General features: G+C 41.0%; 1 protein-coding gene across 6 annotated transcripts in view; it reads left to right on the forward strand.

Annotated features, from left to right (window-relative positions):
• Positions 1–13,016, forward strand: part of casz1 (castor zinc finger 1) — an 87,771-nt gene that overhangs the window by 48,991 nt on the left and 25,764 nt on the right. For 4 of the 6 annotated variants that reach the window (XM_061782045.1, XM_061782028.1, XM_061782055.1 and 1 more), the window contains exons 3-6: positions 1,299–2,196; positions 3,716–3,781; positions 7,683–7,779; positions 12,143–12,307. In XM_061782045.1, the coding sequence (XP_061638029.1) occupies positions 1,299–2,196; positions 3,716–3,781; positions 7,683–7,779; positions 12,143–12,307 (1,226 nt within the window). The remainder of the gene's footprint in view (positions 1–1,298; positions 2,197–3,715; positions 3,782–7,682; positions 7,780–12,142; positions 12,308–13,016) is intronic. The other 2 variants (XM_061782037.1, XM_061782075.1) reach the window with 1 other exon arrangement.

A 13,016-nucleotide genomic window follows, 5' to 3' on the forward strand; every position in this document is an offset into this window, starting at 1 on the left:
CACGCTGCGATTGCCAACTTCAAAATCAAAGTCTAACAAAGCATTTATGTCCATGTATTATTTGTTAGGCTTTTGTTTTGACCTGAGCTCTCGCAGCTCACTGGCGGCATATTAACGTAATGCATAGTATGAACAATTGTTGTAGCGGCTGGCTTGACTTTGACTGGAGGCAGTCTTATTTTGTGCCTGAATATGCGGCCAAAGGAGGATATATCTCTCTGTAGGCCTATTTGCTCGTGTTGATTTGAAACAATGCGGCCTAATCCTTTCAAGATTAACGCTAGAAGCATTTGCATAGGTATAATCAATACTAAAGCATTATCAATACTACGTGTGCTGTGTCACCCACACTTGTCGTCACTATCCAGTTGTCCAGTCACGTTTGATAAAATTTTTTAAAATGGTTTTTAAAGTCACTATACTTCCATGAAAATTTACCATGTTTTTAAATATATTACAACAGAAATATGACCTTTTCTCCGCTGCGAAGAAAAAAACATCACAATGAAGAAAGTACAGTATCCCTTTAAAAGAATAAATACCATTTAATATTGTCAAATACCAAATGATGATTATGAAGATGATGCTTTAAGAACAAAACATGTAATGCCTGTTTCTATCAGTAATGAACAATTTATAAAACAACTTTGTTGACAGTTTCAACAGTTGGGAGTCTTTTTTTTAAAATGCAGTGGATATATTCTTTTTCGTAACCTGTATTGTTATTTGATATTTTAGATATCTATTTTTGTCTAAAATAACGCACTTGTGTTTTCAGTTTGTCGTGAATTGATTTTGATGTAATCACAACACAATAAGACGATTAAAAGATCGCCAAGGTTTGTGTTCAATGTTTGCTCGATCAAGTCAACCTGCAAATTCTGCAGCAGTGTAACGTGAAACCAAAACAGGAAAAGCGGTTCGTCAGACTGCCTTTTTGTCAAATGAAAACGACATGCACAAAGATACTGTATGTTTTAACCCTGTTGTGTAAAGGACTTTGCCAGGTCTGAAATCATAAGTATATTTTCATTTATCAAATCATATTTGCATATTTCACACAGATATTTGTGATTTGCCTTATATGTACTTTTCCGTCCTGGATCATAGTGGTATGAAGCGTTTCGGTAAAGTAAAATGCTGAAATCTGATGAGCGATGGATGAATAGTATTGATGTATGTAATGACAAAGCATACAGTATGTCATTGCTATTCTTAAAGCTCAATAATGAAAAAAGAACATTTGAAAGCACTTGTAAAAGTTTTATCTGTCACATTTGACCTTTCCGCTGTTTCAGGAGAAGCATCTACTCTCCGAGACTATGCAGCCAACACAATGAATGAATTTTTGGGAATGTTTGGCTATGATGACCATCATATGCGGGACGAGCTAAACAAGAAGCTCAGCTTTGAGAAGATCAAGGCCGCTACCTCAGACCCCTCATCCCTCAGCAGCGAAGAGGCCTCTCGGCGAGCCCGCTTCTCCAAGTATGAAGAGTACATTCGAAAGTTAAAAGCTGGTGAGACTCTACCTTGGCCCATGCATGCTTCCCCACCAAAACCAGATGACCTCAACTCAAAACTGTCCCAAGACAAAAGTCCAACCATGCTCCAGACCTCCGGGGGCCTCCCAGCAGCTGAGGCTCACGTTTACCCCACAAGCTTGGATCACAAGCAGCAAGGAGGAGCTCCCCTGGCTGCCGCACAGCCATCTAATCCCTCTCACCTGCAGAACATGGCCTCCCGGGCCTCCAAGTATGACTTCTTCATTCAGAAACTAAAAATGGGTGAGAGTATACAGCCCAATGGTAATGCTTTTAAACGACCCTCCAAATATGACCTGGAAAACGTCAAATTCCTGAACCTTTTTAAACCGGGTGACGGCAGCCCTGACATGGGCGGGGCCATCGCCTTTAAGACTGGTAAAGGTGGTCGCCCTTCCAAATATGACATTAGAACAATCCAGAAGCTGATGCCGGGAAATCCCGAAGGCTCACTGATGCCCAACATCCTTGCAACCACACCGGGTAACCCTGGAGCTCCAGGTCTCCCCACCATTGGTGCAGCTGGGGCAAGCATTGCACCAGGACTCACCGTGGACCAGACGGGCCATATCAATTTCACCACATCTGACTACCTAAAGTCCAGCTTCTCCAAGACTGACTCCATCACCACTGGCACTGTGTCCTCCGTTAAGTAAGTCTGCTCACACCTTCCCCTTCGGTGAAGCGTATCTTACTTCCGTCCCTTTTCTATACATGCAAGGTCATGACTTGGTGGGAGTATATCCCAACTTTACCCTGGATACACTGTAGATAACCAGTTAATCAAATATACAGTACGCTACATTTACATGACCTTAGAGAAAGGCGAATTTGTTTGTACGACTTTAACTTAAGTCAGAGTTCACATTTAAGAAATCAGTTTATTACAACACGTATACAGTTATTTGAACCACACTGGAATCACAAGTGCATGCTCTGCAGTTCTTACCGCCAACTTAAGAAGAGTCGTGACCATTAAAATGAGATGGACAATGCATACACCTAAAAGTTATTTAATCATTAAAAGTATGTTTTGAAATAACACACATGGTGTAATACAAATAGTAGTAAGCTCAGAGCTCTTTCTTCTTTACAGTTATTGCTTCTCAAAGGAGCTCCTGTTAGTTCACATACACTTGACTGCTACAGCGAGTCAGTTAGCCCAATGTAAAGGTAATTGCTACGTACGTGGAAGCCAACTGCACTGTAGTGTGAAATAGTGCATGGAGCCCAGTAGGACGGCGACATGATGAGTTGCGAAGTGTTTACTTGCCGTAGCGGTCCTTTGGAGACTGATTTAGCACAGTCATCGCAAAGTGACTGACTTGGTTCATTTTGGCTCGGTTGTAACAACTCTCCCTTTAATTACTTTGGAGTCACGGGGGCACATGCAACACTGTCTGCGGAGTGCACTTGAAAGCAACTGAACGAGAAGTATGCTTGTGTGCACTACCGGTACCAAACCAGTGTTTGATTAGTTTTAATCTTGTTTCTGGTTAGGTGAGAGCTATCAAAGGCAGCGTTCAGCGCCCTCAGGCACATCTCCCTCAGGGTCTGGCCTTGGTTGGATTGTGGCTCACAAGAGCTAGACGCTTGGCTAACTGACCCGTTTAGTGCAAGACATGGTCTGCCAGGACATCCTCCCCGCCGGGCCATATTAACCTCAGGTCATTCATTCCCCATGCGGCGCTTCACATGGAACTAAATGCTCCTCCTAAGGTGGACCAATGCTGTATTATAACTGTCATTCTACAGATACAGCACTGCTACCATATAAAAGGGAAAGGTGAAAAACATCATATCCATTTAAATCCATTCAATGTTGTATCAGCTGGATAGCTGCATAGTCCCATAAACAGGAAAGAATTTTCTTCCACTACCCTATTATCCAGTTTTGCATATAAGCACTCACCAAAACACCCCCGTAAAAGATTAATGTCCTTTTTGCTCCTGCATTTCTCTTTTCATTGGCTGAAAGGCCATGCATCAAATGTGTGCTCCTTCCATCTCTGATTCATATGGCACAGAAAAACGCGGGTCTGCCACGAGAAAATGTGAATTGATAGTCGAAAGTTTCCACAAGTAAATATTGTGTCACTTTGTGTTTATTAACAACAGGCAGCCCAAACCTGCCATTAATCCTGTCCCTTTTGTGTTACCTGCGGCGTTAGGAATGGCCTGCCACCAGATAAACCTGCCAGCGACGACGTCAACCTCTACCAGAAATACATCGCCAGGTATGCAAATCCCTCTATGGCCCATGCTAAGCACCGCTGAAACAATATATCCAAACAGAGACAAAGCATTTCCCGTTCCACTGATGGTGTTTTATTCAGCGGTGTAACTAGATTGTCCTATGAAGATGCTCCCTGTGCAGTGAATTGATTGAGAAAAGACTTCAATTTATGTGGCGAGCTGGATGAAGGGTAATGAAAAAGATTGTGCCTGTGACTGTAAATGTTGGAATACACTGTGTACCGGTATATGTGCTAAACCCTCCTTACAAAAGCTAATTATTGGGGTAGTTCATCTTTAACTCGACTATTAAAATGCAGGTAAACACCTTAGTCTGACTTGAATTTTAATGATTAAGCTAACAGAAGAAGTGGAGCTTTTGCGCTAATATGATCAGGTCGTGCGCCACAGTCCCTCTCAACAAGCTTTGTCTCAAAAGCAGAATACAAGAAGCCAGGTTGATCAGGAAGAGGATGGCGAATGCCCAATCTGCCTTCATCCAACACGCTTTTATAAACGGTTTACATGTGTATAATTTTGATAGAAGTAAGTGATACAAAAAAGAAGTCTGGGACGTATTTCAGCATTATCTGATGGTCCTGTGGAAAAGAGGGCAAATACTCATGCTCTGCTGCCAATAAAGCATTACCTCGACATTCACAGAGCCAGGTAACGTGGATGTGTGTTGCAGTCAAGACCGCATAAACCGAAACCAAGTGAAGTTCAACATTTAGTTGTACTGTATCTGTGACTCAACATAATTCTGTTTTTCCTGTGTTCTGTCAATGACTGACACAGAGAATATGTATGTAGGACTTTTATTTAGGTCTACCATTTATTGTTAAATGCACGAAATCAATCAGTGGCAAATGAAAACCAGAACAAATCAGCCAAAGGGAGGTGTCTTTCAATGGCCATGGAACAATGCTTAACACCATACCCCCCCCCCCCCCCCCCCCCCCACACACACACACACACACGTTCGGCATTCATTTACAGCTGATGCTCAAAGGTGATTATCACTTGTTTGTTTATTCCGTCTAAAAAAGAAAGAAAAGCGGCATTTGAAAAGCCGAAGTGGCTTTGGTGTTAATGATTACTTCTCCAAGTCATAACATGAAGGGCACAAATCAAAGCCTTGGCACTGACACACACGCGCAAACACACACACACACGCACATACACAAAACCTCTTCCTTGGACTGATTACATTTTGCAAGAAGATTTAATTAAGGAATTTTTAATGAGGCTTCTGCTGGCACTGCCAAGAACTGTTTTGATATTTGCACTGCATAATGCATAAAATTTGTCTAAACATCTCGGCAGTTGATGCACGGGGAGGCTGCAGATAAGCTCAGATACAGTTTCAATTTCCGTGTTGGGTTGGGTTGGAGGCAAAGAGAAAGGAGGGATGGAAACTGGGGAAAGGAGAGCTCATAAAAAGGGCAAATGTAGCACAGAATGGGAGGTAGAAGCGGGGGAGGGTCCTCCTGCAGCTAATGAGTGCACACAAGTACTAAAACAAGCTTTGTACATGTGGTTTGCACCCAATCCTTGTAAAAAAAAAAAAAAAAAAAAAAAAAGTTATCTAATCTCCTCAACACAAAACATTTGACGCTTCCCTGGTAGTGTTTAGTCGCAGTTTTCCCTGTTGCTTTCATGCACCCACGAATTGCCTCGGCACTTTGATCTGTGTCTCTATTGTAACTGGAGATGCGCTGCAATCTCTGCATCGTGGCAATATTAATATTTAATCTGCAGCTGAATAGCAGCGGCCCATTAGGCCCCCTGACGCGGCAAGTGGGAATTGTCCAGAGGCAAAGTGATACAGCTGGGCAATGAGCAGAGGGGTGGGCCGCAGTCTCAGGGGGCTTTGTGTGTTCATAACGTGAAAGAATAGTGTATAGAAAGCACAAATGTTTGGGACGTGTTGGCCTGATTGCTTTTTAAACGCCCCCCTCTATTTACCTCTAACACCATATTCCAGACACAAACCCGCTTTCACACGCATGCATGCAACTTAAAAAAAAAAAAAAAAAAAAAGAGTAGTGGATATGGCGTTCAATTAGCTTAATGAACTCTGCAAAGTGATCTGTAAATGCTGCTCTGGGATAATCTGAACAAGGAAAAAACAGAAAGCGAGCAAAAAAAATATTACTTAGTCCCCTTCACCCCCTCAAATACACAGACACACACAGACATGCACACACACATTTCCTCCTCTCCTCTTGCACTAGCAGATGGAGTTCTTGGCAGCAGCAGTGCAATGTTTATTTGTGTGTTTTCACTGGTAATTGGAGGATTTTAACAGTCATCATCATCTGGTTTGTAATCAGCGCCATAAAGTTGCTGTACTGTAGCACGCAGCAACCTTTTTCTATCTAGCGCCACACTAGACAAGAAGAGACAGTAAGGGAAAGCTTTGTAGTAAAAGAAAAAAAAAAACGGCATGACGTTTCTGCGTCTCTATATATAAGACCCTTTCCTCCAAAATAATACAATAATGACATCGATTTGACAAGTATTTTCACAGCGTCGAGACATAAAGCATCAGGGGGCTGCAGTGTGTGTAATAAGTGTGTCTTACGGCTGCGTTGGCAATAAATGGAGATAATTTGGCTGAAATTGGTGTGACAGACTGGTAAATTGTTGCAGCAGTGTATGGAGTGGGCTGTGAGCATCGGTACTTTGAAGGTGAGATGAGCGTCATGCCTTTGAAAACTCGCTCACCTGTTTTATTGCGCCTGCTTTCACTGTTGACAGGCTCTTTGATAGCTTTTATTGTCACACATCTGTCCTAAATTGAAGACCCCTCCTAAACCTGCTCTTATGGCAAGGGGAGGTGGGGGGGGGGGGGGAATCATACAAAAAAAAGAACATTATACATCATGTAAGGGGTCATAGGCAAAGTGCAGAGGCCTGGCTGAGTTTCGCTAAAAGCAAACATTTAAGGTTTGAATTATGGACGTTTGCATTCTCCTATGCGAAGATGTTCTCTTCTTAAGCAACATGCAAGTCACCTTGCTGTTGAAATCAGGACAGAAACATTGCTCATTTTAAGGTCCACTGGTCCAACCCATCTTCATCTCCATGCTGACTTACTCGCAAACTCCATTCCCACCTCTGCAACATACTACTGCAGAAGTGTAGTCGAATTTTGCAAAGGATACCCATTACATTGTATTTTCTACATAGTTAAAGGTGTCTATTTTTGGTTTTCTTTTTGTGGATTGTGGTTATGCAAATTGCATAGAATATTAATCTGCCAACAAGCCCCACGGCACGTGTGTATTGTCACACCGCGCCCTTTGTTTTAAGACAAACCACATTAGCACTTTGAGAATGTGATACAATTGAATTTATTTGTAATGCACAAAAATCATTTTCAGCTCATTGCTCCCCACAAATGATAATTATTTTTGCTCTTTTTATCATTCTCATTATTATTGATTTTCCTTTTACTTTGGTGTCTGAATTTATCAGTATTTTCATTTTTCATCACGGATGATGTAACCTGTCAAATGTTCTTTTTCAGGGCCAAAGTGGAAAATGGTGACAGTAGTAAATTCAGTCCACAACCATGTAGTTTGTCCAAGTAGTTGCCATATAATATCCACACTGGATTTAGTTTTGTATGCAGTTTGGGTAACCACACGGATAAATGATGCTTTGTTCTTGACGTTTGCTGAGTATTTTTCTGGAGGACGATGTTACTACGGGTATTTCCATATGAACGAAGAGCTCATGCAGGCTTAGCAATACTGTTGTTGCTGGAAAATAGTCCCCTTCCAACATAATATACTGTGTAACTTTCCTTCAAAATTCATACTGAGTTCTAATTTCTTCTTTAATCAGAAAAATTGACATTTTGTATTTGGGTCTTGTGTGTTGTTTATTTTTCAGGTTTTCTGGAAGTCAACACTGTGGCCACGTGCACTGTGCCTACCAGTACAGGGAGCACTACCACTGCATGGACCCTGAGTGTAACTACCAGGTGAGCGTGAGTAATTTATCACTTTTTGAACAACACTCAATGACACGTTTAATGTTGGCTCAACATGTATACAAATTCTGCTCTCCCACTTGATAGAAACATGTTAAAAATGTGAAGATCTAAGTGTGAGTTTGGAACAAAGTGGTGTTCCTTTAAAAATGTTGGTGTTCAGTCATGAAATGAAAAAGGAGATATGGCTAGACAAACAGTGTGATGTGTCATCTTTTCATTATTCATCACATCCTACCAAATTTTAACTAATAATAAGTTTGTTAGCCTGTGGTTTTCCAAACAAAGCATTGTTCCGTTCGCAAGTACCCTCTGGCAACTGCTGTTCCGTGCTTGAAATGGTTTTTTTTTTTGTTTTTGTTTTTTTGTATCTGTTATTTATTTACCAGTATTTATCATTTAAAAATGTGCCACTGGCAAAGGGTTGTCTCTCATCCAATTTCTTCCTTAACCATATCCTTGTCATGCATGGTGCAGGAAGGAGACAAAATAATGCAAAATAAATAGCCTTTTCTTGGTGAATTTGTCAAAAATGTCCATGCACCTCCGCTCTGTATCATTTTGTAAATGAAGCCACTAAAGTGTTTTTTTGTTGGCCACTGATCAGAAGAGATTAGCTCTCAATAAATATTGGTTAAGAGGTGGAAAGCGTTAAAAGACCCAATCTCTCAGGTTCCTGCTTCACGCTGGGAGGAATACAAAGGAAAATCATTCCATGTCATCATTTAGAGCAGGGGGTGTCAAACACATTTTTGTCGCGGGCCACGTTGTAGTCACGATTTCCCTCTGAGGGCCGTTACAACTGTGAAACCATATAAATGGTTAATCGCTCATATTATTGCATATACACAACAAATAGACGAATAACCAATTCTGAAATCAGAAGTCAACAGTAACATTATTTGTTACATATGACAATTTAAAATTTTGATACAGATTTTAGCAAGAATCACAGGAGTTGAGGCACATGATCTGCTTTCGCGGGCCACATACAATGATGTGGCGGGCCGGATCTGGCCCCTGGGCCTTGAGTTTGACACCTGTGATTTAGAGTGTTAGTTCGGGTTATAACGGCAATTTCCACACTAGGGCCCTCGTTCCTCCGCCTCTTCTACTCAAATATTCTCAGCAAGGCACGGTGGGTGTCAATTCCCTGAAAAGGACAAAAAAAACAGGCAAGCAGTGATGAGCAGTCCCTTTCGAAGTGGTAACTCATGAAATGAAACACACTCCTGGAATATTATCCCACTGCCAGCCTCTAGCCCATTGGCTGAGTCTTAACATTCTCCTTTCATGGGCTTGTACATGAGGGACAGTGTGTGCATCTTGCCACACTAGTGGGAATCCTAAAATAAATTGTAGCAAGTGGCTCCCAACCTTCATCACCACTCGACTGAAAATGAGATCTTTTCCCCAGTCAGCTCTCTCCGTGGCCTATTTTGGACGCCTTGATGGATCGAATGTACAGCGACTGCATTACCACTCACCTTCCGGTCCACATCAGACTGACGCTCAGACATGAGCAAAATATTTTTCCCAGGAAAATTCTAAAAGAGCTGAATATTAACAATTCGAATGAAGTCTTTGCTCTTTGAGTCAAACAAACAAAAAAATCATAATAAGTGGTGGGAAACGGGCCAAGAGCGATGAAGAGGCGCTTTTTTATATTTTGTGCATGAGTGGAACACACAACACAAAGCAATTAGCCTACTTTGTAGAGCAATTAGTTGCTTTTCAAAACGCTTCTTTCTGATGTTTTTTCCCCTCAACTGCAGATGAATATGGATTGAAGACAGAAGTGTCTCATTGATTTGCACGTCTCCCGTTACAGTTTCTGTTACATCAGCTTAAGGCCAATTACAGCAGATTTTGTTGCTGCGGGCCTCTGAGGAGTCGCTTTTCTGCTTTCTAACTGCTGCATGTGGGAGGGATCATTTATTTAGTCATTTTAAATGTGAGGTCTCTAAGCGCATGCACTCATCATAAACGACAGCAAAAGCAAGTGTTCATAAATTGAAATTCCACTTTCAGCAATTGAACGTGAAACCTTATCCCTGCAAATTGAAAGGAAAAATATCCTTTTTGGCGGGATGGCTTTTTCATTTATCTTCTTTTTTTTTTACACCCTACCACTACATGCAATGCTATTTTATATTTAAAAAAGCACATAAGTTGAATAATTTGTGTTGAGTGGGTTCCAAATAAAAATAAAACTCCTCGCTATGAATGTATCTGTTATATATAGCACAGAATGCAATTATCACTTTAAAAAGTACCCACAGTTGAAACCAGATGTTTAAATACCTATATAAAAAGACGCCTACGCTTCAAAGACAGAAGTTTACATACATTTCATTCGTATTTCGGTACCATTGCCTTTAAACTGTATGACTTGGGTAAAATGTTTAGGATATCCTAGGATATGTTTAGGATTGGCCCGTTGCTCCTGAAAGAAGTGGTGTCACTGAGCCAAGTTTGTAGGCCACCTTGCTCGCGCATGCCTTTCCAAGTCTGCCCATACATTTTCAACAGGATTGATGGCCACTCCAAAACATTGACTTTGTTATGCTTAAGCCACTTTGTAACCAGTTTGGTAGTATACGTCATTCTCCATTTGTGCCCAAGCTTGAACTTCCTCGCTGATGTTTTGAGACGTTGCTTCAGTATTTTTACATAATGTTCTTTCCTCATGGCAAAATCTATTTTGTGAAGTGCACCAGTCCCTCCTGTAGTGAAACAACCCCCGCAACATGCTGCTGCCACTCCTCGTTTTGTTGGGATGGTGTTCTCAGGCTTGTAAGCTTCCCTCTTTTTCCTCCAAACATAACGATACTCATTATGGCCAAACAGTTCAATTTTTGTTTCACAGGACATAATAATCATCATCATAATCATAATCATAATAATAATGCATTACAGTTACGCAGCGCTTTTCTAGGAGCTCAAAGACACTTTACAATTTCACACATTAGTCATTCACTCCTCAGTCACTAACTGATGGTGGTTAAGTTACTTGTGTAGCCACAGCTGCTGTCCTGGGGCAGTCTGACGGACGCGTGGCTGCCGTTCTGCGCCGAAATGCCCTCCGATCACCCCCAAACATCCGACCACATTCATTGGTAGATTAAGTGTCTTGCCCAGGGACACAACAACAACATGCTCGGTGATTCGAACTGGCGACAATCCAGTTACAGGTTGTAGTCTTACCCTCTGCGCCACACCGCCCACAATATGTCTCCCAAAATGAAGGTCTTTGTCCCTGTGTTCATTTACAAACTGTTTCTTGTGGAGTAAAGGTGTCTTCCTGGCATGGTGGCATGCCAGTCATGTCGGTACAGTACTCGTTTCACTGTGGATAAGAACATAGTCTTACCAAATTGAGCCAGCATCTTCACAAGGTCTTTTGCTTTTGTTCTTGGGTTATATTTTGGGCCAAAGCACGTTCATCTCTGGGACACAGAACGTGTCTCCTTCCTGAGCAGAATGATGGCTGGACATTCCAGTGGTGTTTATACTTCTAATTGTTTGAACAGATGAATGTGGCACTTTCAGGCATCTGGAAATTGCACCCAAGGATGTACCAGACCTGTGCAAGTCCACAGTGCTCTTCCTGATGTATTGGCTGATTTCTTTTCACTTTCCCATGATGTTATACAAAGAAGCAGTATGTTTCAGGTGTGCCTAGTAGAATTACATTGACAAGTGTGTTTCCAATTAACTCAAATGCTGCCAATAAACCTATCAGAAGCTTCTGAAGAAATTACATCATCATCTGGGTTTTCCCAAATTGTTTAATCTCACTGTATGTGAACTTTCCACTTTAACGAACGTAAGGAGAAATTGCCTAAAAGATCTTGGGCTAATCGTAGTTGACCTAAAACAGGAATACTTGAGTTGATTTCATGTCAGACAGTGAGGGGGAAAAAAAGCATGTCTTTACACATGTTAATGGGGCCTGAAGGCCACTAAAAGCAAATAGAAGTTAAAAACGTATGATATTCACAAGAACTTCGCTATATGCGTGTATGTTTTGAGTAACAGGAAACGAAATCAACAGGCAGTGTTTGTGGAAACTTAACATGTTAAAGCTTCTGTCAGAGTGCATACATATAGCCTGCCTGTACCTGGAGAGGACACATGTAGAGGAAAAAAAACATATTTTGAGGCATCCTGACCACCTCTATTCCCCATCATAACTCCCGGGCCCCCATCCCTCAAATGCCAACTGGCCGCTGCATGCTACAGCAGCTGTTTCCACCAAGATAAAGTGACATGTGGCTTATTCTGTGCCCGGTTTAAATAAACACTAACTTGTTGCTTTACATTCTCCCCCATGCCACCGCCACCCTTCCCATTGCAGAGGTTTACCAGTAAGCAGGATGTGATCCGGCACTACAACATGCACAAGAAGAGGGATAACTCCCTGCAGCATGGTTTTATGCGCTTCAGCCCTCTGGATGACTGCAGCGTCTACTACCACGGCTGCCACCTCAATGGCAAAAGTACACATTACCACTGCATGCAGGTACATAGCAACAACAAGTAAACACCTGCAAACAAGATACACATGCTTGCACATTCTTGCAAAGTCTTGTTTGGCCTGACATCTACAGTTAAACAAATATGATCCAAATGTCAACTTCAATTTGTTGACTGAGTCTCTTTTAACTTTAAATGACACAAGAAAACACTGTAAGAAATAGATTTATAATTGGAAATAGATTTCAGATTTTCTTTACATTTTGAAAATTGATAATATATCATGCCAATCTTTTGCAGCATTATAAAGGATCCTTTGCAACAGTATTTGAATAAACTGAACATTTACAACATTACAGTAGATATGCCTGTATTGAGATGGACTGAATAATTCAAAACATGGAACATGAAATGATGAAGTAAATGCCATTTTTCAAACTGATATCTGTTAAAAGTAACTTTTCTTCGTGTATTTCTTGTAATTTCAAGTTTTTATATAATCAATAACAATTCACTTTACCTCAGAATTTCAGAAAGTGAATTAATTTAGACCTTACCTAAAGGTATACATCAAATTGATATGTATAAATACTTGTATTAGTTAATTGTCTTTATTTTCTGTAAACTTCCTTGCTAAAATGATTTTAGAAGAGGAGCTCATCAGAATTTAGTAGGATTTTGTGCAAAAGACTTTTTGGCTCTTTTTAAAAAATAAAATAAAAATGTTGATGAAACTGAGCAATTCAGTATGCACT

Source organism: Phyllopteryx taeniolatus, chromosome 1 (genome assembly GCF_024500385.1).
Source record: "Phyllopteryx taeniolatus isolate TA_2022b chromosome 1, UOR_Ptae_1.2, whole genome shotgun sequence".
Classification (NCBI taxonomy): domain Eukaryota; kingdom Metazoa; phylum Chordata; class Actinopteri; order Syngnathiformes; family Syngnathidae; genus Phyllopteryx; species Phyllopteryx taeniolatus.